The sequence below is a fragment of the Triticum aestivum genome, chromosome 7D (genome assembly GCF_018294505.1).
Source record: "Triticum aestivum cultivar Chinese Spring chromosome 7D, IWGSC CS RefSeq v2.1, whole genome shotgun sequence".
NCBI lineage: Eukaryota > Viridiplantae > Streptophyta > Magnoliopsida > Poales > Poaceae > Triticum > Triticum aestivum.
The window spans coordinates 613,783,438-613,810,915 of NC_057814.1; the positions used below are offsets into that span (position 1 = coordinate 613,783,438).

General features: G+C 45.4%; 2 protein-coding genes and 1 long non-coding RNA gene across 5 annotated transcripts; 2 read left to right on the plus strand and 1 right to left on the minus strand.

Annotated features, from left to right (window-relative positions):
* Positions 1-216: 216 nt before the first annotated feature.
* On the plus strand, positions 217-973 carry LOC123166266 (small polypeptide DEVIL 4-like). Its single transcript, XM_044584042.1, has one exon. It carries the CDS (start codon positions 529-531, stop codon positions 646-648), a length of 120 nt encoding a protein of 39 aa, XP_044439977.1. The 5' UTR covers positions 217-528; the 3' UTR covers positions 649-973.
* A 9,625-nt stretch (positions 974-10,598) lies between these two features.
* Positions 10,599-13,359, minus strand: LOC123169804 (uncharacterized). Its single transcript, XR_006484955.1, has 4 exons — positions 13,057-13,359; positions 12,841-12,936; positions 11,540-12,699; positions 10,599-11,456 (listed from the first exon to the last, which is right to left on the minus strand). It is a non-coding gene; the product is annotated as an uncharacterized lncRNA (long non-coding RNA).
* Positions 13,360-16,493: 3,134 nt separating this feature from the next.
* On the plus strand, positions 16,494-22,365 carry LOC123164555 (probable plastidic glucose transporter 3). Of its 3 annotated transcripts, none has more exons than XM_044582082.1 (14): positions 16,494-16,818; positions 16,899-17,031; positions 17,175-17,242; positions 17,355-17,487; positions 17,934-18,033; positions 18,129-18,241; positions 18,339-18,432; positions 19,182-19,335; positions 19,435-19,578; positions 19,660-19,733; positions 19,806-19,891; positions 20,476-20,590; positions 21,664-21,848; positions 21,965-22,365. In XM_044582082.1, the coding sequence occupies exons 1-13, from the start codon at positions 16,737-16,739 to the stop codon at positions 21,844-21,846; spliced, it is 1,479 nt and encodes a 492-aa protein (XP_044438017.1). In that variant the 5' UTR covers positions 16,494-16,736; the 3' UTR covers positions 21,847-21,848; positions 21,965-22,365. The 3 variants fall into 3 exon arrangements, with proteins under 3 accessions (XP_044438017.1, XP_044438018.1, XP_044438019.1); XM_044582083.1 differs by having other exon boundaries at positions 16,495-16,818; positions 16,908-17,031; XM_044582084.1 differs by having other exon boundaries at positions 16,496-16,818; positions 16,911-17,031.
* Positions 22,366-27,478: the final 5,113 nt, after the last annotated feature.

Here is a 27,478-nt window from a genome sequence, read left to right on the forward strand (position 1 = left end):
GCCCCCGACACATTTTCCACCGGGGCCAGGACCGCCGGGGCAGCGCACCACACGCACGCTCTCTGACGCGGAGCACGACGGCCGAGCCACCTTGCCCGGCGGTCCCGGGGGCAGCAGGAATCCGCGCTGCGCTGTCTGCCGTTGCACGCCCATGTGGCCCTCCCCTCCCCACGCTCGCTCGCGTTATCAATTCTAAGCCGCTGTCGTCTTCTTCCTTCATCTCCTTCACGGCTTCACCCCTACCACCTACCTAGCTCGTGTGTGCCATCTGGATCTGAATCTAGCTCCCTCCTCCATCCCTATATATAAGCCCACCCGTTGCCGAGAGGAAATCATTAGCCAGAGTCAGAGTTCAGCAACACTCCTTCACCACACTTCGTTCGCTTCCAACTATCTCCACACCACAGAGAGAGAGAGAGAGAGAGAGAGAGAGAGAGAGAGAGAGAGAGAGAGAGAGAGAGAGAGAGAGAGAGAGAGAGAGAGAGAGAGAGAGAGAGAGAGAGAGAGAGAGAGAGTGGTGAAGCAAAGATGAAGCTTATGGGGAGCCGGAGGAGTGGAGGAGGCCTGAGCAGGAGCCTCAAGGAGCACAGGGCCAGGCTCTACATCATCCAGCGCTGCGTCGTCATGCTCCTGCGCTGGCACGACTGACTCCCTCGCTCCATGGATGGATGGACGGATGGCTCCGTCCTTCCATTCCATGGATGGTGTTTGAAGCAAGCAAGGATATACTTTTTGATTTTGGGTCTGTAGGAAGGAAGGTGTACGCACTCGCAGTTAGTACTTGTACATAAGAGGTCAGTTGATTATAGAAGTAGAAGTAGCAGCTAAGCAATAGGATCGATCTAGTGTTGGTTGATTCACCACCTCCTCTGTCCTCGACCCCCTTCAGCAAGTGTGTCCCATTGTACAATTACATCAGTGCCAAATACTGGAATGCAATATAGGCTGAAAGAGAAGGAATAATCAGTGGATCCATCGCTTGTCCCCGTTCCAAAGCTCGTGTGATGCAAGCTGATCTCGGTGTTTCTTACACGTGTTCCATCTTCCTTCTATAGATCACATCTAGTTCTTTTTTCCCCACCATGTCCAGCACCTGCTGCGGAGCGCCATCGTGCTCCAAGAAATCCGAGGAGTCCACAGGGAGCACATCCTCGAGTAGGAGGCCAACATGGCACCGTCGCCCTCACCGTCGCCGTACACGGGAAAGATGTTGAGCAGATCAACCTGTGGGTGGCCCAGGAGCAGCAGGTCTGAACTTTGAAGCGCAACTCGGTGAACACCCGGATGGCTCTTGCCAGTATGCAAGAGGGGGTTCCCTCAGCGCAGCGCACATCTTTCCAGGATCAAGACGCTCACGGATGATCCGGCGATCTTAACGCTAGTGTCTATTTACTTCTTTTTCTTTTCTTTTCTTCTTCTTCAGTTCACAGAAGCCCACAGATACGCTGGGCCGGACCATCGTCGAACCTTTTTCCCACTCTTTCTTTTCTCAGTTTTTTTCTTTTTCTTTTTCTGTTTTTCCTTCTTCGTTACCATTTCCTTTCTCAAAAAATGCTCGCTCCTTCAAAAAATAAGATTCTAAAAATGTTCACCTTTTCAAATTTTGTTCATAAAATACAAATATTTGCATTTTAAAAAAGTTGTACAAATTTCAAAAGAATGTCCGTGTCTTTAAAAATCGCTCATAATGTCAAAACATGGACATTTTTAAAAAAGAGTGAAAAAAATTTTGAACATGAACATTTTTTTGTTTTTCCAAGATTTTTTGAAAAGTACTAACAAATTTGGAATTCTCAAAAAATTAGCATGGCGCCCTAAATTGGTCATACAATACAATAAAAAAATTGTGGCCATTTGACAGATGTCAAAAAAACAAGAGGCTCTCGAATAGATCCTTTTGGCCTACCGGACACACTATGTTGAACATGGTCTATTTTTGGACATCCTTAAAATGATTCCAAATTTTGCAAGCAGATGAGCATGCCCATGGTAGGCATCCAAGTCAGGTTTGAATGACTTCTGACAATGTGTACACATTGCGGCATGTTCAGCCATTTATCGGCATTTTATTCACTGAGAAAACTCCAAAAAATGAAAAACTTACTGAAAACTCAAAAAACTTGGCATGATGCCTTGAATTGTTCGTAGAAGACCATTATTTTTTTCACAATTCAAATAATGTTCACGCTTTCAAAATTTTAAAAATATTCCTGTTTTCCAATTTTTCTACACAAATACAAAAAATGTTATAGGAAATTCAAAAAAATGGGTTCCAATTTTTTCCTTTTTCCTAAAATCCAGTCCTATTTTTCTTAAAAAATATTTCACGAATATATTAGTTTTCATTAACTAAATACCACCTAGCTCCTGTGTTGTCTGATTTTACACCAAGATTCAGATATTTTTCTATTTTTTGTTTCTTTTCAATTTTGGTTTAATAGATTTCTATTTTTTCGTGTTTTCACGCCACGCACAAATTTTTTTTTTTAGGCAACGCCACACACAACTAGAATCGTCCGCTCCCGCACTGGCATGCAACTGCAATTGCTTGTTGACCGGCCTCGTGCAACCGGAGTTGCATATGCCGCCGATTGTGCGCAATCCATGTCCATCGGCTATGCGTAACTGCACAATTGTATTTTGCATATATTTTATAAGTAAAATATACAACAGAAAAAAAATGGCAAGAAACAAAGACAGCCTTTTCATTCTCAGAATTACAAAAATGAACACAGAATCAAGCTAAAAGCCATAGACACATAAAGTATGATAATAAATCCAGTGATCCTAGTTTTGTTTTCTTAACATTATTTGTCCATTCATGTTAAAGTGGTTGATTCTACTTTTCTGCGATATGTATGTCACAACTTGTGTCATGCAGAAAGTGGATTCTATTATGAAAAGAAATAGCTATAACATAACATAAATGATAACGCTAAAAAATGATAAGTATTAACCAAATTATGTTTCCATCGATCACCAAACTACGTAGTTACCGGTTCATCTAAAAAAATGTTGGTTATATTTTTTAGGGCAAAAAAAATGTTGATAAGTGAAAAAAAACGCTGGCTTGATAGAGCCGGCCTAGAAATGAGCATAATGCCATCTCGAGCCTGGTCCGCTGAACACGCTTAAGTGGGCCCCATCTTCACGACTGACCCAGGCCCAAGCGAGATTTTTGCTGCTGCGTACTGCAGCCCATAGCGATATACACAGGCGCATCGATGGCCTCCCTCACACAGTGCAGAGCCGCACCCCCCTTTCCTCAAAAAAAAGAAAAGCCGCACCCCCCTAAAGAAAGAAGAAAAAACAGAGCAGAGCCGATCCCAATCCCTCGCCCTCCTCCGCCTATTTCCCCCATCTCTGTTCCTCCCCACTATGCGACCTCTTGCCGTGGCGCCGCCGCAGAGTGGCCGCCCGGCCTGGGCACTGGTGTTTTCGAGGACGCCAGCCGGCGGCGACCTGGTAGGATGACGGTGCGCGCATCGATGGCTGCGTTGGCTTCGTAGCTTCCCTCCACGGCCACGGCTCAGTGAGGAAGCGGGAGGAGGAGAAATCCGGCGGTCACTGTGGTAAGCGCCTCAACTGTGCTCGGTGCAGTCCTTTTAGTTTCTCTTCTTCCAGAGAGCAATCAAGTCTCAACCTGCAGCATCACAACTGTGAACTGTCAAAAAAGATAGATAATTTATGTATATCATCACCCGTATCATCTGCAAACAAAAGTCTAGTCTGAAAGCTAGCACAGGTGCCGCAAGAAGCTCGGATCTTCTATTAGCGTACAAGTCTGAAACTAGCCGAATGCGAGGCGGAAGTCCTTCACTAATTTAGTACTAATCATTACTCATTTATAGAAGATGACCCCACTGTCATAAACATGACCCCATTAAACTTTTTTCCTAGCTTCGTCCCTGACTATCACACAGTAAGTTAGCATAGTACAGAACAGACTATTAAGGCATGGCCAGCACATGACACTCAACACAACAGTTCCTACTAAAGAAAAGAAAATTGATTAAAAAGCGCACTTTACATTCATCCCGCTAGATGACCACCACAAGTTGTTCGAGTTTTACCTTGCAGTTGTTTGCTGTTTCTTCTTTGCTATTGACCGACATTGTTTCTGTTGCTAACAACAAACTTGTTCATCGATTCTGTATAAATGCTTGGTTAATCTGTTGAAGATATGTACATCTAATTCCAGTACATGATGGCGTAGCGCGGTAGCCACTTAATTTATGAAGAGGTCACCATATCTGTTAAGTATTTCTTTACGGAGGGAGAACTTGCTACATAAGATCGAACTAATAGCCTTTATTTTAACTGTTCCCAGCTAATAGTCGAATACAGGAAGGCTCTTGTCCAGCGGAGCCCTTACCTTATCTTTTATGTTCTTCTCATACTACTTAACTTCTTGATACCAGGAACCACATTATCTTGGTATATTTCCATAAGCAACGTTATTGAGAACTGTCATGTGTTTGGCTCATGCAGAACATGTGCAGTTGTGGAAAGCTCAAGCGATGTATGCAGATGGTACAAAGAATCAAGCCTGGAAGATAATTTGGAGCTTGCCTTGCCCAAGTAAAGTAAACCGTTTTATTTGAAGGCTCGCACGGGACAGTCCATCGACCCGGCCAAATGCTTGAATGATGATCTCTTATGCTCTGTATGCCGAAGGCAAAACCAAGATGGTGGAGCACCTCACCTGTTTTTGAAATGTAAGCATGTCGAATTGTGGTGCTCCTTGAAGAGGAAGAAAGGCAAAATCTCAGACGAAGTGCATCTCAGATAAAGAGGCTGTAAGTTATATTTTGAAAAAGAGGCAGGTGCGGCTATGAATGAAGCTGGCCGCTTTCATGTGGCCGGCTTTGGTGGTCTGACCTGCGATGAGATGAATGCGGGGGCGCAGTGGATTCAGTACAGATTTTTTAGATACAAAACATTTTCTCCGGGTTCAGTTAACATCGCCTGATGGTAAAAATCCATATGCCGGTCCTGCCAGCTCCTGGTATGGTTATTTGCAGGGGGCTTTGAATGGCACGTGTGGATCAATTGTGCTGAAGCCGCGGCCAGGTTCTGCAACATACATGCCGTGCAGCATATGTTGTTGATTTAGAGCATCTCCAGCCGCGCCCCCAACAGCCCCCTGCCATTTTTTCGGCGCCGGCGTCGAAATAACGCCCTAATCGCGCCCAGGACGCCGAAATCCGCCGGTCCGGTCCGTTTTTGGGCCCGGCGATCACAGGCCGAACCCGGCGCTCGGGGGCTCCGACGCAAGGGAAAATCACGGCTGGCCCACACCATCAGGCGAAAAGTCAAGTTTTTCTTCCCCGACTCGCCTCCCACCCCCCGCGCGCTCAGCCGCCAACAGCTGTATCCCGGCGCCGCCAACCGCCCTTCACCGCTAGATAGCCAATCCCCGCCGGAAAAAGAGCAAAGGTTCGCCGAGGCAGCCCCTCCACCAGCAGCTCTGCGTTTTTCCCGCCGTTTCCGGCCGCGGAGGGGCAGTTTACCGGCGGGTACGCGCCCACCGGGCGCAAGGTGTTCGGCGATTTTGCCTGCCTCGGCGATGGACTCGGACGACGAGGAAGCGCTCGCCGCGCTGCTGGAGAAGGAAGCCAAGGCCGACGTCCAGGAAGATGAACATCTCATGGTGCTCGCCGCCCTCGCCCAGCTGCTGGCGAGCAATGAAAAGCCGCGGCGAGGTGGCTCGGCGCCGGGGCGGATGAAAGCAAAGAACCGGCATCGTCTCGAAGGCTACTGCATGCTCTACTCCGACTACTTCGCGCGATGCTCCACTGCACGGCGACAAAACATTTCGGCGCCGTTATCGGATGAGCCGAAAGCTCTTCCTTGGGATTATGAATTCCATCTGGGAGTTCGACGGCTACTTCAAGTGCAAGATGGATTACACCGGCAAATTTGGATTCACCTCGATCCAGAAGTGCATGACAGCGATGAGGATGCTTGCATACGGAGCTCCCGGTGATTCACTCGACGACTATGGGCGCATGGCCGAGTCCACCACCATTGAGTGTTTCAACAAGTTCTGTCGGGCAGTGGTGGCAGTGTTTGGACCGCAATACTTGCGAACACCCAATGCGGAAGACACTGCTCGGATCCTAGCACAGAATGCAGCAAGAGGATTTTCTGGGATGCTTGGAAGCATCGACTACATGTATTACAAATGGAAGAACTGCCCATTTGCTTGGCAGGGGATGTACAAAGGCGCCAAAGGCGGGTGCAGTGTGGTACTTGAGGCGGTGGCCACACAGGACCTCTGGATTTGGCACTCCTTCTTTGGTATGCCAGTAACTCACAATGACATCAACGTGCTGCAGTGCTCCCCTGTCTTTGCCAAGCTTGTTGAAGGTCATTCTCCTCCGGTGAACTTCGAGGTCAATGGACGACACTACAACAAGGGGTACTACCTAGCTGATGGCATCTATCCGAGATGGTCTACATTTGTGAAGACTATCTCAAACGATATGCCAGGAGGCAAGAAGTCCCACTTTGCCAAGGTGCAGGAGGCTTGCCGGAAGGATGTCGAGCGGGCATTTGGTGTGCTCCAATCTCGATTTGCTGTTGTTCGGTACCCTGCTCAAACCTGGTCGAAAGATCAAATGTAGGAGATCATGACTTGCTGTGTCATCTTGCACAATATGATCATCGAGAGCGAGCAGGAAGAGCCAGTGTTTGGCACTGAACCATACTACAGGCAGGGTCCTCTAGCCGAAGTTGATCACCAGCTACCGGCAACCTGAACGGCCTACCTCAGTATGCGTCAGGAGATCCGAGACCCACAGGTGCATCATCAACTGCAACAGGATCTGGTGGAACACCTATGGAGGCTCAAGGGCGATGCCGGGAGTGACGTGTGATGAAATATGAGTTTTTTTTGTTGAACTATATAATTTATATTGAACTATTTGTTCTTGCACTATTTTGTTGAATTATTTGATTTTCTATGATGAACTATGTGATAAAAAAATATTTATGTTAAGAATTCAACGCCGTACCACGACGAACCACGCCGGATATGGGCCGATTCTCGCTCATATGGGGCCTTTATTCGCCGAAAGTGGGCCGAAAACTGAACCAATATCGGCGCCTGGGGGCGATGGCTGGACGCCCAACCGCCCCCAGCGCCGATTGTACCGCCGGCTCACCTCCAGGCGGTGATTTTTATGTCTCCTGAGGGGCCAACGGCTGAAGATGCTCTTAGAAGCAGATTATTCATCTCTTTTGATTTGTATCGTGTTTGCAAACCATCCTGGTGCGGCTATACTACTAGGCGTTGTGGTAGTCAGGGTCTGGCTGGGATTGGTGAGTGGTGATGACCATGTAATTTGTTTGGCTAGGCAACTTTATCTCCTGTTGTTTCATGGCAGCGAATTTTAGAAGATAATGGAATCTGCATTTTTTCCTTCTTCAGAGCCACTCCACATTTGCACCATATTCTGCTGCTGCGACCACCATTTGCCTCATATCACTGCGACCTTTAGTAATAAGATAAGATCACACATGACGTCGGGTATGTGGCTGTGGGTTTCGCCTAAGCCACATCATTTATCATGTTTTCTTCTCCGTCTTTAGATAAGAACCTACTCTTCCAGCTCCTAAGAGCATCTCCGGACCGGACCCCATTTCCCGCCTAAGAGCATCTCTAGCAGACCCTTTAAAATCATAAACTATAAAACTGGAATACGGGTCGAAAAAAAAATGCATTTTAAGGGTTCATTTTAGCTACGGCTGAACAAATACTATAAAACAAACTGCAAAACTGGGATAAAGAGCTCCTTCCTCCAGTCCGGCCGCTGTCGTCCCTTCCCCCAGCCGGCCGCGCCCAACCCCGTCAGCCGCGCCCAGCCGCGCCGGCCACGCCCCCGTCGCCTCCGGCGTCCGTGCCTTGCTCTATTGCCAGCCGTGCCGGCCGAGCCCAGCCCCTTTGCCTGCCGAGCCGGGAGGATTCCGGCGGTCAGGCTGAGGTCATGGGAGGCCACGACGATGTCGAGCTCGTCCAATTCGAACTAGCGGCGATCGATTGCGGCGTCTAGCGGCCTTTTCGGTGTGCGGTGATGAATTCCGGCGAGTTTAGGGCGGATTCCGACAAACTCCGCTGCGGCGTGTTTGCTCCGACAAGGTTTGACAGGTATACGGGGCCCCCTAGATTCGGCCTTCCAACCTCCAAACATAAGGGTTTTGGGTGTGCATTTTCGGTGGCCCTTAAAAATTTTATAGGTTGGACCACTTTTACGGTTTCTGTTCTGGACACTTTTTTCGACCAAAACTGTAAACCACAAAAATTATAAGGGTTTGAACACTTATACGGGGTCTGCTAGAGATGCTCTAAACACCCGGGAATGCCACCCAATCGTTCCAAGCCTAGGGGTTATTTGACACCCCTCTCAAACCCAGCCCATATGTCCGTCACCTTCGACTGTCCTCCCTAGAGCTCACCGGTTTAGTGCTCGCATTCATGACGCCACTCTGGCGCGCTGCCATGTTGGATGGCGAACAACGACCCAAACCCTAGCCACCCCTCACATTCTCCCCTTCCCCTCCCATCTGCACCATCACACTGCGTCCCTGGCCCATCCCGTCCGTATATGAGCTCGCCATCCGCCGTCTGACGACGGAAGAGGAGGGGGAAGCCCCGCGTTTAGAGGAAGGGGCCGGTTGACCCTGCTGCCCCCCGGGTTGGAGATGGCAGACGCCACTGTCGGCAGGGTGGTGTCATCCCCCACTCTCTCAATGGAGGAGTCGTGGGAGCAGTTCCGCCTTGGCATGGAGGAGCCGCACCTCACGACGGTGGTGCAGCTCGAGGCGGAGCGCACCAAGTCGGAGCAGGAGCAGAGGCAGACAGAGAGAGATAGTGAGGGCTAGGACAAGTCCTTTTGACCAGCAGCCGATGCGGTCCAACCGAGTGACAACACTAACGCCAGTCAGGTGGGCGTCGCCCCGCGTGTGCTACCGTGTCGCATGAACTTGGTTTCAAACCACCGAATTAGTGTTTTATTGGTAGTTTTCGTGCCAAAAGTTATATTCAAAGTGGCACTTTTCTTTCCAAAATTATTACTCACTCCATTCCTAAATATAAGGCCTCCTTTGGTTTGTAGGAATTTCATAGGATTTCTATAGGTTAGGATTTGCAAAGGAAAAATTCCTTTGAAGCCCTTTGGTTTGTAGGAATGGATTCCTATTCTTATGTAGGATAGGAATCAATCCTTCACGTTTTGGAGAAAAAAAACATTAGCTAAGACTCAATGGAAATATTCCTATCATATGCATCAAATGACATCTCTTTCTCTATAGGAATTGAGATGCATGCCATCTCACTTCCTATGATTTTCTGATTCCTATAACATTCCTATCCTATGAACCAAAGGAGGCCTAAGCCTTTTAGAGATTTCAATACAAATTAAATACAGATGTATATAGACATATTTTAGAGTGTAGATTCACTCATTTTGCTCAGTACGTAGTTCGTATTAGAATCTCTACTAAAAGGACTTATATTTAGCAATGGAAATGGAGGGAGTATTAATTTTCTGTCCCCTCCGCCGGCGACCTTTGTCGTCGGTGGTAAGGGGCTCGCCAGATCCACGCGTGTGGATCGTTTTTACTCCTTGATAGTCTAGGTTTTTAGACTGTTTATCATCTTGGCTTCGGCGGCGACGATGACGGTGTTGAATAAAGATTCTTTGGATCCTTTTCTGACGAGACCATCGGCCCTATGGTTAGAGATGGGTTTGGAAACTAGTCCGTTCAAATAAGGATGGCGTGGGGGCGGCGACATCCTCGTGGTGGACCTGTGTCCTCGGGCTCCGTCGTTGCGACAACGTTTGCTCTAGCGTCGGTGCGGAGCTTGGGAGGTAGTCCAGGAGCGGATGCGGATTGTGGTCTGCATCGACGACATTGGAAGACGGAACGTGTGCTGAGTTCGTGGTTCGTGGATGGTAGGTATGGTTTCCCCCTTGGGCATCTTAGTCGTGGTGGGGTGTTAGATCTAGAGTTTGATGGCGTGTCCGGGGTGTTGCCTCGGTTTGATTCATTCAATGGCAATGGCTTCACTTTTGGTGAGCCACCTTGGAGGTCCGCAAAGCTGCATATCAGCGATGGAGCCGCGTTGAGCTCGGGTGAGGAGGTGATCTGTCGTTCTTTTCTTCGGTGGCTGTTGTGGTGGTGCCGGAGGCAGGTGACGAACGTTGGTGTCAAGGTCAGAGATGTTATGTTATCTTTTCAATTTTGTCATGCCGGTCATTACGTGGCTTGTACTTTGATTTTTATGATATGAATGAGAAACGTATTATCATGAAGGAAAAAGTAATAATTTTCTGCCACGGTTGGTTGAATTTGGGTAGTTTATGCTAAGAAATATTATATTTGGACGCGTCTAGTGGGCGGCCGGCTGCCCACTAGCGCGATGGAGCAGCCAGCCATAAAAGGCAACTTCCTGTCCCCCTTGGTCCCAGGAAGGAAAGTTCCTTCCGACCCGACTGGCCACGCTCCCAACAAACAAAAAATCTCCCCCATCGTTGTCACGTGATAACCACTACATCCCCAAGCCTCCCACGCACACCTCACCCACACTTCCTCCCCCCACGGGTCGCCCTTCTTCTCCACGAAAGAAGGGGATCCTAGGCCTGGATCCAAACCCTACAGAGCTGCCATGGCAGAGCAAAACTAGGTGAAGAAATTGGCCAGAAAAGCTTCAATTCTAAGAAGAGGGAGTACAAAGCCATAGCAGGCAGCAACATCAGGTAACTTCCCTCTAGCCTCCAGATCATCCTTCTTCACTTTCCCCTTCCCTTTCCCTCTGGATCTGCCACAAATCTTCTCCGGTCTTCTCCATAGTTGGAGGAAGAAGGAACATGAAGCAGCAAATAGAGTTGAATCTGATCTCTGCACAATAAAACACTTTCCTGTGCAACTAAACATGGATCCAAGCCAACTTTCGCCTGGATGCATGCAAATAAACCAACCCATATGTAAAAAATAGACAGGGTGAAGTGCCTGTGCAAAAAACCATCTATTTGTGCAACTAAACATGAATCCAAGCCAACTTTTGCCTGGATGTGCGCATATAAACAAAAAAACAAAAAAGGAGTAGTTGCATATGCAAAAATAGACAGGATGTAGTACCTGTGCAAAAATGGACAGGATGTAGTGCCGTGTACCTATAAACCTTTAATTTCGGGACGCGTCTGGCTAGCGGCCGTTGGCCTGCTAGCGCTCGCGAGCAGCCCATCGGAAAAGGTAACTTTTTGTCCCCACTGTTCCCATAAAGGAAACTTCGTTCCGACTCCTAGAATCCATGAAGAATCAGAAAACAAAGGCCAGATGGTATCACGTGATAGCCCACTAACTCCCGAAGCCTCCACGCACCCCTCGCCCACACTTCCTTCTCCACAGGGCTCCTCCTTCTTCTTCTCAATGAAAGAAAGGGTCCCAGCCTGGATCCAAAACAGAGCTATCATGGCAAAGCAATGAACGCAAAGAACGGAAGTGGTAAAGAAGAGGGAGGAGAGAGGCGTACCAGGCAGTCTCCATCAGGTAGCCAGCTTGTGACTATCGTTCAACATTATCTGCTTCATTACTCTCATTCCCTTGAACAATATCTCGGGGTTTGCAAAAAAAAGGCAGAGGTGATTAGTTATCATTACATACAAATATTTGTTCTATGGAAAACTAGATTAAAATGTTGAGGATGGCAACTTGATATCCTGTTTGTTCTGCAACTAGAAATGCTGGTGATGACAACTAATCAGATATTCTTGTGCTACTAGAAATGTTGATGATGCCAACTAATGAGATATTCTTGTGCAACTAGAGAGGCTGAGGATGTCAACTACTTGGATAATGTTGTCCAACTAGAATTGCCGAGGGTGCCAACTAAATAGATACTCTTCTGCAACTAGAAAGCCTGAGGGTGCCAAGTGATTAGATACCGTTGGGCAATCCTCAAAATTTTTAAGATGGGATTAATCTGAATTCTTGTGCAACTAGAGAGGCTGAGGATGTCAACTACTTGGATAATGTTGTCCAACTAGAAAGCCCGAGGGTGCCAAGTGACTAGATACCGTTGGGCAATCCTCAAATTTTTTAAGATGGGATTAATCTGAATTCTTGTGCAACTAAAGAGGCTGAGGATGTCAACTACTTGAATAATGTTATCCAACTAGAATTGCCGAGGGTGCCAACTAAATAGACACTCTTCTGCAACTAGAAAGCCTGAGGGTGCCAAGTCGTTACATACTATAGGGAAATCCTTAATTTTTTTAAGATGAGACTAATATGAGTTTTTGTGCAACTAGAGAAGCTGAGGATGTCAACTAGTTGTATATTGTTGTGCAACTAGAATTACTGAGGTTGCCAACTAATTAGATACTATTCTGCAACTAGAAAGCCTGAGGATGCCAAGTCGTTACATACTCTTGCGACAATTCTAAAAAACTTGAAGAGGCAACGTTAAGCAACTGAGAAAGTTGAGCATGCCAATGCTTAATTAGTCCTGCTGCAACTATGTATGAAAATTAATACACTTGGCTGCCTGTATGTGGAGTAAAAAATATTGCTGATGGAATTTTATGTTACCTCAGCGACTGCTGCAGAAGATGTGGCATTTACCCCTTTGGATACTGCCTCCGTGCGCACCTTTCTTCTCTGCAGTTTTACTAAGAGGAATCTTTCGCCACCCTAAAGTTCTGTAAGAAAAAAATGAACAAGCATAAGGGGTTGAGAAAAAATTAAACATGTATGTGTGCCATATAAAAAACCTAAAGGACAAAAGAAAAATGAAGGAAAATAAATTCCAAAGGACTGCTGTTCTCCACTCACATCGTCACCCTCTCCATCCCCGTCCTTATCATCGCCACGCGGCTGCCGCTTAGCAGCCCTTTTTGAGTTCCGTCGTGAGATCGGATTTGCAGAACCCTACAATGAACAAAAACATTGGGATGCTAAGAGGGTAAAAGAAAAGGGCATAATAAAATGGTCAGAGGATAAAACCCAAAAAATTAAAGTGCTAATAGGGTAAAAAGAAAAAATGGCAACCTCTGTTTCATTGTCAGCCACATCTCCTTCTCCAGCCATTTTGGTCTTTGCAAAAAAATACGAACAATGTATTAGTCAAATTAACAGAAGTTGCACAGGGGAGAGAAAATGTGGTGGGTTGGCCACTTTTATATATGAAGTTGGCTAGTTTGAATTAAAAGAAAAGTTGCACATGATTTGCTGCCCAGTTGAACAAAAAATAAGTGCCACCCAAAACACAATACTCCATCAGAACAAAAATTAAGTTGGCTCTTTTTATCATAATGTTGGTAAGTTCTATCTAACAAGTTGCACAAAGGGGGCTGCCCGGTTGCACAAAAATGGCTAAAAAAGAAACAAATCTGCAAACTCCTACAACAACTAACCCTAAGAGCCCTCACATCGCAAACCCTGTATAACCACCGCATTTCTCACCAAGCTCCATAGGTCATATACATCCACAAAATTCACTCCTCCAATAACACAAAAAATGAAAACCAATTGCTTAGTCCAGTGAGAAGCCAACTAGGTAGAGCCTCTTGTGCAATTGCACAAGCCTGACTAGCCAACTAGGTAGAGCCTCTTGTGCAACTGCACAAGCCTGACTAGCCAACTAGGTAGAGCCTGTTGTGCAACTGCACAAGCCTGACTAGCCAACTAGTTTAATCAAGCACACCAATGCACATAGCGTTTTGTGTAAACAACAGAATCGACTCACCCACCCCGTGAAACACCCAAAAAAACTGCATAATCGGTCAATTTCATGAAGCACCCACAACAAAAGCATCCCTAGATCCCCTGTGGCAAACTAAATGAGAACCAACTACAACTCCCACATGCATGGTCGCCTTCCATTCCCGCCGTTTCACAAAGTGGAATTGATCACCGACCTAAAGGAGGCATGGAAAAAGTTACTTGTCTGTGTGTGTGCGCGCACGCAAAAAAGGGTAAATGCACCCACTCTACTTGCTTGATACTTACCTCATCATCCTCTGCCTCCCCGTCGATATCAGCACGACACGGCGGCCGCTCGACGGCCGTTTCGAGTTCCGTCGAGAAGAATGGTTTGTAGACCCCTGCATATAGAACAAATAAAACACAAAACATGGTCAGAAAAAAACCCAAAAAACAGTTATTATAATTGCAAAACAAAACTGGTATAAAAAGCGACATACCTCTCCTTCACTTGGAATCGCATCTCCTTCTAGAACCATTTTTGGTCTGTGAAAAAAAGTGAACAAACAAATTAGTCGAAGCAACCAAACCAAATGTATAAAAGAAAAAATGAGCAAAAGCAATTGATATAAAAAACATTGCCGTGAAGTAAACAACTAATGCTGATTTTTCAAAGCACACCTACAAAACAAAACAAAATGTGTGCAACTTGATGCACTTTATGGCCAACAGGGCACATATGAGTGTGCAACCAAAAAATCAGCATACACAGTGCCTGAACATGATTTAGGCACTGGAGCCAAAACTAAACTAGCCGTCAACCTTGCAAGTACATAGCCCTTCCCTCTACAAAGTGTGACTAAGCGCAGCGGACTAGGATATATACTGCTTTGATCTGCAAACTCTTGCAAGAACACATACCCTTGACAACAGAGCACACATGAGTGTGCAACCAAAAAAGCACACATTGCTTGAACATAGTTTACATAATATCCATCTGAATACCATTGATTGTGCAACGGATTAGCCGTCACTGTGCAACTTCTTAAGTTGGCTAGCCAACTGAGATATGTATATATTTGATCCAACTACATTTGCGTTTCTATGCAACTATTACAAGAAACTAGTCAACTGGTCACTCATATGCATGGAATGTCAGCGACCCAATTTCCACCAGCAGGAGCCCAAGCAGCAAGGCCATCAGCTCATGGGACGGGCCTAGCTGGGTGCCAATCGAAGGAGGACAGACTACAAGTATCCAGGCTATCTCGAGGAGCCATCTTTAGAAGTAAAAAGCATCAGGAGACACCTACAAAAAGCGATGCAATGCTGGTTATTTGGTATCTCTGCAAGTTTCAAAACGGTAGAGCTGGAGGAGATTTTTGGCCCTGGAACCTTTGCTTTTCATGTTGGGTGTTAGATTTATTGGGATTGTAGTAACATGAGACCGGTAGTCTCAGCAGCAGAACAACAAGGAAAAATGAGCTATCAGACTCGACAGTCTGACTCATGCTATATCTTGCAGCCGAGGGACGATGCTGAGTATTTTATCCATTATGATGCTTCTTGAAATCTATTTGAGGAAGTTTACTCTGTTGTGGAACCTGGAGAAGAGTGATTCAGATACTTCAGTTCTTAGTGTCTTTGCTCCAACTACATTTGTGTTTCTATGCAACTATTACAAGAAACTAGCCAACTGGTCACTCATATGCATGAAACTTATGAGAAAACAGAGAACCACACAGATGCATTTTGAGAGGGTTGAGAAAACAGAGAATCACACGGATGCATTTTGAGAGGGTTGAGAAAAAACAACTTAACTATCCTCTTATGTACTTCCTTCTATTCCAACTCAAATCGCCGCCCAAAAAAATAAAAAAAATCGCCACACCGGATCAGACAAGGGCGACATGCCGGAATACCTCGCCGAATATGTGTGATATGGAGGTGAGTCGCCATGAAACCCGTATCCACTAAAACATGCACCCTTGACTCCCCATGACAAGACAGGAACTCCCAAGATCCACCGGACGTGACTAGTTAGTCGTGGGCACGGCCTTCCGCGAAAGCTACCTCGTACTCGCCGGACATCCAATGGAAACCCTAGAACCCCTCTCCGGCGAGCCCATGAAGGGGGACCCCGAACACGACAGGTGGAAAAATGGGGAAGCAAGAGATGCGAGGCAAAATTGGCGGGCGACCGTACCTGCGCCGGCGACGAGAAGCGGATCCCCGCCGCGCTCCAGCCCTTCCCCTTCCCCGCCCCCCGTCTTCGGCTGCGTCACGACAGCGGTTGCCTCTCACCGCTGCATTTGGGGAACGAACAGGGCTAGAAGAGAGGGAAGTGGATCGGGGAAGGAGACAGAGGCGTGGCTCACCTTCGTTCTGTCTACTTTCTCCATGCCAAGTGGGGCCCGTTCCACGGGTGCGAGGCGACGCGAACCATCTGGAGCAGGAGAGCGGCGCTTGCGGGCGGGCCCAGCCACGTGCGCGTTCGGTCGCGTCCCGACTAAGTACGACCTGACGCCGAGGACCGCACGATCTGGGCTGATCGAGCGGCTCGCGTTCGGCCGCTCGTTTCGCCGAGATAGTGCGCGTGCACTCTGAAGTATTTAGGATTATATTTTGAGAGTATTCCGTCACGCGCGCCGCGTCGACATCTTGCCGAAGCGAATGGAACCCAACCGAACCGACGGCCCGGTGTCGATGGTCCTGGATTCCCGCGGGCGGCCACGCGTCGCCGCGAGCTCCACCCGCACACATCTCGCCAACCGACGGAGAAAGAAAGCAAAGGCGACCACCACCACCTTCTCCGTCCTTCTTCTCTTCGCCTCGCCGCTGGTCGGTCCCCGTGCTACGACGCCAAACCCACTCAAAAGGTAGTCAAATCTCCTCCTCCTCCGTGCCACTCAGCGACACGCGCCCAGCCCCAATATAGGCCAGGCCGCCCTCTCCCAGATCCCCTCCCTCTCTCTCTCTCTCTCTCCTCGCTTTCCGCCTCCGATTCCCCATTCTATTGCGGGGCGATGCGGTGGAAGCTCGGCACCGCGGCGTACAAGCGCGTGCCGTCCCGGGACGCCGCCATGGATCCCGACCTCGAGACGCCAGGTCCGTCCGTCCGTCCCTCCACGGATCCCCTTCGCATTTCGCTTTAATTTGCTGCCGATTCTGTTTCGGTGACGTCTTAGATCCGGCAGCAGAGAAGACGCCCGACGGCGGAGGCGGAGGAGCAGGGGCAGGGGCAGGCCCGTCGTGGCGCAGGTCGCTGCCGCACGTGTGCGTCGCCACGGTCACCTCCTTCCTCTTCGGCTACCACACAGGGTGCGTGCGCTCCTCATCCGTCACTCCCGTCCCCACGGGTTCCATCTCACGCTCTCGTTTTTTTGTTGGATCTCCCGCATGTCTGTCATGCGACGGTACTCATGTCTGTTTCGTGCTGATGTCATTGCGGTTGCTTGGCGCAGGGTGGTGAACGAGCCGCTCGAGAGCATCTCCGCCGACCTCGGATTCGCCGGAAACACGCTGGCCGAAGGTACGCCACGCCACGCACGGCCTCTCCCTCCCTCCATACGCACCGCCTTGGCTTGTTTGTTTGGGGACCTGTCATGAGATTTGCGTGTGCATGTGTGGTTCCGTGGACGCAGGGCTTGTGGTCAGCATATGCTTGGGGGGAGCGTTCGTCGGGTGCCTCTTCAGCGGCTCTGTCGCCGACGGAATCGGCCGGCGCCGCGCTTTTCAGCTCAGCACCCTGCCCATGATCGTCGGAGCCGCCTTAAGGTAGTACCATCTATTTGTAGTATGACAGCATTTTATTCATAAGCCTGCCTGTTAAATCAATACCTGTCTCTCTCCAGTTTAGTTAATCTTGTTTAATTGCCACCTGCCAGTATCCCTTCTTTTTTATTATTGCAAGTATACTAGTAGTTGATTGCTGGGTGTTTTAAATGAATATACACATTGACTGCTGACTACTGATCTGGTCATTATGTGGGATTTACTTGCACCAAGAAAATAAAATTAGACCAGGAACTAAAATACAAGCAAGCAGCCTGTGCCGTCTACAATCATTTAGTATGCTTTGTTTTGCAAATATGCTACTACTTAAGCTGATCTACTACTTAATCTTAATCCTATATGTGTGATTTTTTTTATATGATTTGGATACGAACTCGTGTGATTATGTTTTGCTAGACCATACTGAAGAAGAAAAAATCATTTTGCAGTGCTCTCACCAACAGCCTGGAAGGAATGCTATTTGGAAGATTATTGGTTGGAGCAGGAATGGGGTTGGGTCCACCGGTGGCTTCACTCTATATAACAGAGGTACGCATCTGGTATCTTTGTCAGTGCACGATTGCTAACAGCAGATATCAACATAGTTCGCCAATGCTCACTATCACCTGCCTGCTTGAATCTAGGTCTCTCCCCCCTCTGTGAGGGGTATGTATGGCAGCTTTGTTCAGATTGCGACCTGTCTGGGAATCTTATTCTCTCTTCTAGTCGGTACCCCTGTCAAGGACATTGATAGATGGTCAGAAGCTGCTGCTCTACTTCTTCAATCTTTACTTGTGTGTTACAATTGATGTGTACAAAACTGATCTGTACTCACATTATCCTTCCAATGGCAGGTGGAGAGTGTGTTTCTGGGTTTCAGCTGTCCCAGCAGTTTTACAAGCTATTGCTATGGAGTTCTGTGTTGAGAGCCCCCAGTGGCTATATAAGGTGCCTTTACTTAGGAATATTGCCTTTTCCTTCTTCTTTTCTTCAACACGCCTGGATATTGCTTGTTTTCTCATGTCACCCTTTCGATTTATCAATTCAAAGATTCAAACCCATGGAAATACCCACTTCTCTCTGAATGGGCTTCTATAGTTTGATGTTATGTGCCTTTGCTAGTCATAAAATAGGGTGTTGATTTTCTGAGCAGAACCTTGGATATCATTTTACTGCGCCGAACTTCGGAGTTATCTTTTAGAAACAGCACAAGTTTTGGTAAACTGTCTGCAATATAGATGTGCAGGTCTTTCCAGTTTTCACTAGTTTATGAAGGTTATTCTCTAAACTGGATATGTGTTGAATCGAACAATCTGTATATTGTGCCGTTGGCTACAATCTTTGTCCACTACCCTACAGCCTTTTGTCCCTTCAGGAAATTATTGCCTACTGCTACTTAAGTAATATTAGGTATTTTTTTAATTTATCTGCTCGAAAATATGAAGAAAGATGAATCCATTGACACATATAGGTCAGATACAACACATATATGTTCCTGGTACAGATCAATGAGATTCTAGGTTACCTCAGTATTTTGTTTGTATTGCGGTATGTATACATCTCTGACTATGGTCCAGGGTGTATTATTTTGTTTCTTCAGTTCCAACGCGTGCGTGCTCACACGCAACTTACATCTAGGAAGTAACATGTTTAGCAGTCTTCTAAACAATTTAAAGAAGTCCTGTTCTTCTATGCAGTGTGGAAGAACAAACGAAGCAGAAATGCAGTTTGAGAAGCTTCTAGGCCCTCTTCACGTAAAATCTGCTATGGCAGAACTTTCTCGATCGGAGAGAGGAGATGATGGGGAAAGTGTGAAGTTCTCAGAGTTGTTTTATGGTCGTCACTTCAATGGTACAAGCTGTCGATTGTGTCGCATTTTTCTGCTTCAGTGTGACCTTATTTCTGTTCTTCCTTGAAGTTTGTTCATTACAAGTCCCTTTTTTGCTACAGTTGTTTTTATTGGCACAACGCTCTTTGCTTTACAACAGTTATCGGGCATAAATTCTGTGTTCTATTTCTCATCAACGGTGTTCAGAAGTGTGGGGGTGCCCTCTAGCCTTGCCAATATATGCATGGGGATTGCAAATTTGTTAGGTGAGCCCATTAAAGCTGTTTGTTCTTCTACTGCTCTGTTATATTCAGTTGCTGATCTTATTTTGCTGTGTTCGCTACCAGGTTCTATTATAGCTATGCTTCTAATGGACAAACTAGGCAGGAAAATGCTTCTTGTAGGAAGCTTCTTTTTCATGGTGAGCAATTACTGTAATTGTAAGATATATTGAACATTACTGACCGCACTTCCTTACTGGTGTAACGTATAGGCCTTCTCAATGGGACTTCAGGCTATTGGAGCGAATCGTCACCTTGGTTCTGCAAGTGTGTATCTTTCGGTCGGTGGCATACTGCTGTAAGTCATGCAGATTATCTACCTGGTTTAGTTCTTAGATTTAGTAGCTTGGTTCTACCATGCAAGTTTCTCAACCTTACTTTTGGTTCTTCAAATCATCTATGTTGAATAAGTTCCCCCAAACCACCACTTTAACGGTTACTGTTGCCCACAACTACCGCGATTCAGATAGGCCGAACATAACCCTGATTGCCGGCTTAGCACGTTCACAAAAATCTGACACAAGGCTAGGGTCACCCGTTAGCTCTGAGGTGGCTCAAGGACTTGCCGAGTGAGCAGCACATGTGACAGGGGTGTGGGGATTGATCTATGATCTCCCCCCTCCCCACCTGCCCCCCCAAACCCATAGCTACACTCGATATTTGCACCCGTAGAGGTCAAGGAATCCGGCTATGCCACCGCTGAGCCGCTATGGTAGTTACTTTCAGTTAACTTGTATACTAGTCGCCAACATATGAAGCATTTTGCCTATGTTCTCATGGTAGGACTCCTCAACTTTTTTGCCAGTTATATTTTTCTTTCTTATAATTATAAGATCACACTATGGTACATATGGTACTTATAGTTGGACATTTTGTTGGCAGGTTTGTCTTGGCATTTTCATTGGGAGCAGGCCCAGTTCCAGGACTTCTTTTGCCTGAGATTTTCCCAAACAAAATTCGGGCCAAAGCTATGGCTCTGTGTATGTCAGTGCATTGGGTAAGAGTTCTATTTTCAGCATGAAGCAACAATTGGTTCAAGCTAAATGTTTTTCATCAGATCAAACGAGATCTGCCAATATGGAAAAAAATGCATTTTAAATTTGTACGCTAGTTTGCCATGGGCTTCGGTAGAAAACAACGAAAATGCCTTGGTGTTCAGTAGTGCTCAAATTTGGGTAAACAGTCTAGACATGCACACCCTTTGAATGGAATAGGGAAAACAGACAGAAGGTTATGGTCGTATATCCAGTTATACTGTTGTAAGCAATTGAAGAATTGACTAGTTTCTGTCAGTTATGAGTTAGCCAGGTTTAATTTGGGATACATTCTTATGATATTAACTTGCAAGCAGCCAAGCAGTTACGTTGCCAGACTGGAAGAGGGTGCCAAACTGGTATACTGACCCTCTGCATGTTATGAAGATTGAAAACACTTTTGTTGTGGTCATGAAGTGTTAGACGTTGTAGGCTGAAGCCTTTTTCTATCTTACAGAATTAATGCATCTCCCGTGTGCTCTTAAGAGAAACATAAGTAACTGTGAACACCATTTGTAGGTGAAATGTTTATGCAGTCAATCCTCATCATGCAACCATGGTTTTAAATTCGGAAAGACAAAATCTGATGTCAGATTTTTAGACATGGCAAATCGAACTTTTTTATGGCAATTTATATTGGCACAAGAATGGCAAATTTAGTTTGCAAGCACGGCAAGTTTTCTGCCAAAAAATGAACTGAAGTGGATTTTCCATGCTCGCCAACTAAACTTGCCATCCTCGACGAACACAACTTGCCATGAAAGACGTTCGATTTGCCATGTCTAAAAATCTGACGTTTGCTAGATATCCGAGTCCTTTAAATTATATCCAAATATGGTTGCCACTGTATGTAGTATAATTCAGCGGTTAAATCAATGCAGACAGCTTCTGTAGATTTTTCTGGTGAAGAGTTGGGAAACCAGTAGAAAAGAAAGCACCAGATATCCTTGATTATAGTTCTATTCTATGTCGAATTTCCTTGAGTTATAATTGCTTCCTCTTTTGCTTACACACGACGCTTGACTGTAATGGGCAGGGTGTCAACTTCTTCGTCAGTTTGTTATTCTTGCGGCTTCTGGAGCAACTTGGTCCACAGGTTCTGTACACGATGTTCTCGTCAGCATGTGTGGTAGGAGCAATATTTGTGCGGCGACACGTAGTCGAAACAAAGGGAAAAACTTTGCAGGAGATAGAAGTTTCACTGTTGCAAACACAGTAAAGGTAACGCCCTCTGCTCTTTCCCTTGACACAAACCATTTCAGATCACCTCTGTCTAACTAGGGCATGCGGATTGCAAGCAGCGCGTTGAGAGAACTTACAGGCCATTGTCGTTGCAGGTTTCACCGAGGCAGTGCCTTGTTATGCACGCTGGGAAGGAATGAATTCAGCGGCGTTTTTGTCGCTGAACACCAGCCGGGCAGGCCGTCTGTTCCCAGATGAAGTGATCTGATCATCTTTTGCGGACAGAATCGCCCTACGCTCGGTGTAAGTTCCCGGCCGTGCACGAACCTGTGACCGCTAGAGCAGTGGCATACTATCGTAGGAATACATACATGACAGACTGGCGAGGAGGCTCTTGTCTGTATAGGCTGATAGTTGGCCCTATGTACTATATTGTGTTGTGTTGTGCTTAACTGTTTCATCAGTAAGGGCAGACTGGATTTTGGATACTGATGAACGAACGCTGTCGAAACGGTTTACTATTGTTTGGAATAAATAACAGCAGTGACATGCCTCATTGGATGTATTCTACTCCAGCTTCTACCCGGGTTTGCTCGGTTTATAGGGAAATGAAGAGCTATGTATCCTGTTTAGTGGTGGCAGTGATTCAAAAAACAGGAAGTTGTTGTGGTTAGGTACACAAAACATATAGCCACAACTTTTCTCCAAAGAACCATCGATCCTGAGCCTGATGATGATGATTTTGATCCATCTGCGAGGAACGCGTTGCTCAAGAAGCTTGTCTTTGGTAATTGCTGTGTTGCATATGTGCCTGCCCAATGGGTTTGGGTTTGCAATCCAAATGGATGTGGCTCAGCGGCTGTGAGTGAGAGATAGTAGGGAAATGGTTTCAGTGTTTTGGTGATTTTGAGTTTGATCTATAAGCACATTGCAGGAAAAGGTATCACCACTCATCTTTGATTCCCTTTTGATAGTATCATCATACACATGGACTAGATTATCACTACAATAAAAATAAGACATAATTTGATTTTGGATCTCGCGCAAGGGCTACGGCCTGTTGCGGCCGGCGACGATGGCGCAAGGGCTGCATCGCGCGCTTCGGTCGTCGAGGACGCCGACTCCTGTTGCTTTTTCTCTCGGCCAAATCGCTCTTGGCTAGGATCGTCCTGATAACGTGTTGGAATTAATCGTGAGGCAAATCGAGAGAGACAAAAATGAATCGAACTGTTCTTTATTGACTAGTAAGTTTGCACGTGCAACGCACGATATTGACTAGTAAGTTTGCACGTGCAACGCACGATAACGTAGAGAAAACTGTTTTCTCATTCATCAGTTATGACTTATGAGGCAATAAATACATCACATATATATAAATCATTGTGATGTTTGTTGCACGTTCCTTCATGTTTTTAGCAGTGACATAACAATCTTTGAATGTAAGCAACTGATCACAAGAAAGAAATCTCCCTCGAGGGGGCTTTTCCTTAAAAAGAATTGCAAATGATAATTATTTTTTCTAGCAGTCTTCTAGAAACTATAATCATGATATGCAAACGACAACTATTAGGGACCGAAAACATATACCATGCATGTTTGAACAACGTTCAAAATCAAGTCATCTTTTATGTTACCTTTTGCACCAGCTACACCAGAAACATGCATCCTAATGTCAAGTTTTCACTGTGGTGTACAAAATCTTTTACAACCAAGTGTGTAACAGAAAATTATGGTGCTTATTTTGGCTAGGTTGCCTTTCTTGGTGTATCCTCCTCAGCTATAACTATCATCTGCTTGGTGCAGAGTGATCCTATGTTGGTGGTTTACACAAAAATGGAAGGAAGGCTAGAAGAATTCAGAACTAATTGATGACAATAAACTCCAGAGATCAAAAATGATGAGCCAGGACGCTCTTGGTCACGTAAATTGGGGATTACCCGAACCAAATTTGAAGCAACACATCATTGAAAAATACCATGAATAACATTGACTGTGAATAACAAGGCTCCAAAAGTTTGTGAGAGCTTATGTAGCCAGCAAGTTACGACAAACTTATGTTTGTATTAGCCAATCATTTTGTCCTTCTGGACAATCTAGATACAGAAAAATAAAGAGTGCGCTTGTGTACAAGGGGCAATGCTTGCCAATGCCAAATAGCCTGAACAACAAATGATTTACGGCAGCAATGATAAAAGAAGAGCGTGCGTGTGAGCGTACTGGCATCATCGAGGCAGTGGAAGCCAGATACAAAATAACATTATTTAGAGAGTATCTTATTTTCCGTTCTTGCTACATTGGAAGCAATGTACACTCTGAATGAAAAAAGAAACAACACTCGATTGAGATATGGTTATCATATATGAATGTGACCGTATGTGACAAAGTATATAAAGCAGTAGATATTGATGTACAACTGATATTCAGTCATCTAAACACATATAATAGTTGCTCACCTGCAAATCCTTCAGTAGTTTTGCTAACATACGAAACAATTTCTTGATCTCCCTAACCTGAATTCTATGATAACACCCAGCTCAACTCAAAAAAATAAAATCACACCACAGGACATCTACATGCTATGTTTACACAAAAGAGACTCAAAAACACATAAAAAAGAAAAGGAGGCACCTGTTTAAATAAGCCATTGAAACCAGCTTACGCAGAGCTTGACATATCGCCTTGCAAACCTAGCTCAATATCAGCATTTCTTCGGGCCCGTTCTGCTGATCTCAAATTAGTCCTATTAAGATTCACAATTCAAATCCTTTCTGTATTCTAACCAAGAAGATGGAATTCAATCTACTGTATGGCTTGAATCCAAGTGTCAAAAGTAATACATTATTGTCTAGTCTTGTGTTGTTGCCCAAAAATACAATTTTTTAAACAAAAGAACAAGCAAAATAAGTATTATAACATAATATTGTCAGATAAAAGATGAAGCTATACTTCCATGTTCATTGCCTTGTTGAGTTTAAAACACACAACCCCTTTTCTTGAGAGCCTTGGTGTCAAGCAGGTTTCGAAGAAACGATTTGGTCATATAGAAGTCTGCAATCTCTAAGTGAAATCTGTACTACCATTATTAGTCTAAAAAATGCCAGTGGGCAAAGACAGCATAATTACTGAATTCCATACTATTGCCGAGGGGACAACATCGTATGGCAAGTTCTCTCTGCACATGTGAAATCAAAAGAAATACATGTTGTTTACATGAATGTACTGTATGACGTTTCAACATACAAGTAGTTGGTCACAGAAAGCAAGACATACCAATTTGCACTATTCCAACCAGCATGTCAATTGAGCATGGTTTCCTTGAGAAGACCAACTCAAAGCAAAACCAGTAAATATGGCATCAGCATACAACATTCAGTGCTGATTGCAGGAGAAAGCCCATAAAACCAAAAAAAGAAAAGAAAATGTTGCACTGGAATTGGTTCTTGAAGCAAATTTACTTGTCGTACCTGATACTTCAATGTTACTGCTAGTATATAAAAACATCTGTAGCATCAGAGATTTCTCACAAGGGCATAGCTGCACACCATGCTATTCCCATGCTCCAACGATCATAGAATAATCTCATATAGAGAACACAAAGAAAACCCAATTTTCACAGAGCCCAATATGATTAGAAACCATATAGGGGGAGCCAATCATGATCTAGTCGACACAGAAATTAGTCTGCTACTTGTTGCTGTTAGCTGAATGTTTCCAGTGTTTCTCCGTGCTATCTGCAGAAAAAAAAACCCGAGAGAGATGAAATTCAGTTGGCATCCAAAGCTCAGGTCTCCTCATCCCCACAACGTGCGTCCACCAGCAGAGCACCTGTGTTCCCCGTTCCCCGCCAGTCCACGGTCACGGGCTCACAGCCACCCTGTCAAGGCAGAGAGAGGGAGCGACGCAGGGAGAGAGGGAGGAGTTGTACCTCGACAGCACCGATGCCCTTGCTCAGCAGCCGCCGCCCCGATTCAGGCCCTTGCCCATTTGTACCTCATACGCACCGGTGTCCTTGCCCAGTAGGCCGAGCTCCCGAGGGCAGAGTCACGGGCGTCATGGGGCGCGGTGGATGAAAAAAATAGACGCATAGGCGCGCCAGAGTGGGGCGTCCTTGTGTCGAGGAGGCGGCGAAGATGGTGGAGGCACGCGCGCAGCTGCCCCATCGATGACAAGCGTTGGGGCGGCACCGGAGTGCGGCGGCGTGTGCTCGCATCGAGACGGTAGAGCTGCACGAAGGGGGCTGGGGGAGCATGATTTGGGAAGATGGAAAGGACTGGAGCAGAGGATTTAGCCGGATAACCAGCTCGTTAGCGCGAGTTGGGTGGATTCGATCCGCAGATCAGGGTGTTGCGGGCGGGGCAGTGGGAAACGCTAGACATTTGGCACGTCTGCTTGCTTGGCAGAACATTTGATCTGAGCCATAGATCTGGGTAACAAATTATTGATGTAATACAGACAGTAGGATCTGTTTAAGTTGACTTGATCTGAAGGTCCTGATTATCTTGTGTACAATTTGTTGTGTGGCTTTAGGTGAGTTTATGTTTGCTCTTTTAATAGTAATAATAATAATAGAGATGATGATGATTGTACATTTATATACATAGGGAACAGACGCCGGAGTTATTTATTTTTAACAAGAGGGAACCCCTTGGTGAAGGGAGCCGCCAGTTGGGTCGGCCCAGGCGCACGGAAACAACAACCACTTTTCTGTTTTGTTTTATCCATGTTTGTTCTTTTTAGTTTTTGCTTTCTTTTTTTACTTTTTTTATACTTCCAAATATTCTAATTAAACATATTACAAAACCACTCTACATAAAAACATTTGTAAAAGGTTGATCAAGCATTTGAAAAATGTTAAATGTGTATAGAGAAAATGTTTATCACGTACAGAAAATAAAATGTGTATGAAACAATCTGATGTATCTAAAAAAAGATAATCACGAATTTGCATTAACGTTGAATAAGTTTTTGAAAAATGTTAAGCAAGCATTTAGAAAATGTTAAATGTGTATTGAAAAAATGGTTGAAAAATACTTGAAAATGGTAAATGTATATACAAAAATATTGAGCATGTATTATAAAATGATGAAAAAAATTGATCATCTATATATCAAGCATTTGAAAACTATTGAAGAAATAATCGAAAAATGTTAATTAAGAATCTGCACTCCTATCCAGATATAGGTGTCTGAAACAATCTTCCTTCTCCTTAATAGCCTTTTGGACATCATCATTCCACCATCGGGTATCTTTAGCTTCGCTTCTACTTCCCTTGGATACTCCAAACTCCTCTGAGGCCACCTTATGAATGCAAGTCGTCATCTTCATCCACATATTGTCTGCATCTCCTCCTTCCTCCCAAGGGCCCTCCTTAATGACCCTCTCCTTGAACGTCTGAGCCGCCTCCCCATGAGCTTCGACTTCGTTCTAGCGACTTTGGCACACTTATCCTGCTGGACATGAATCCAAAGGCGGAATTCAGCAACCACAAGCATGTATTGGAAAAATGTTAATCTTGTATTTGCAAAATGTTAGTCAATTTTTTTAAAAATGTTTAAAATATGTACATAAAAATGTTGACTATGTATTAAAGAATATTAAATCTGTATTGAAAAAATGTTAAACATGTATTAGAAAAATATTGTTGACATATACAATTTTTTTTGAATGAA

Excerpts from the sequence above, each read along its gene's own strand:
- LOC123166266 (XM_044584042.1), top strand. The coding sequence starts at position 529 with ATGAAGCTTATGGGGAGCCGGAGGAGTGGAGGAGGCCTGAGCAGGAGC.
- LOC123164555 (XM_044582082.1), top strand. The coding sequence starts at position 16,737 with ATGCGGTGGAAGCTCGGCACCGCGGCGTACAAGCGCGTGCCGTCCCGG. Across the intron at positions 18,433-19,181 it reads GCCCCCAGTGGCTATATAAG|TGTGGAAGAACAAACGAAGC; the intron begins GTGCCTTTACTT and ends TCTTCTATGCAG. Across the intron at positions 19,336-19,434 it reads TTATGGTCGTCACTTCAATG|TTGTTTTTATTGGCACAACG; the intron begins GTACAAGCTGTC and ends TTTTTGCTACAG.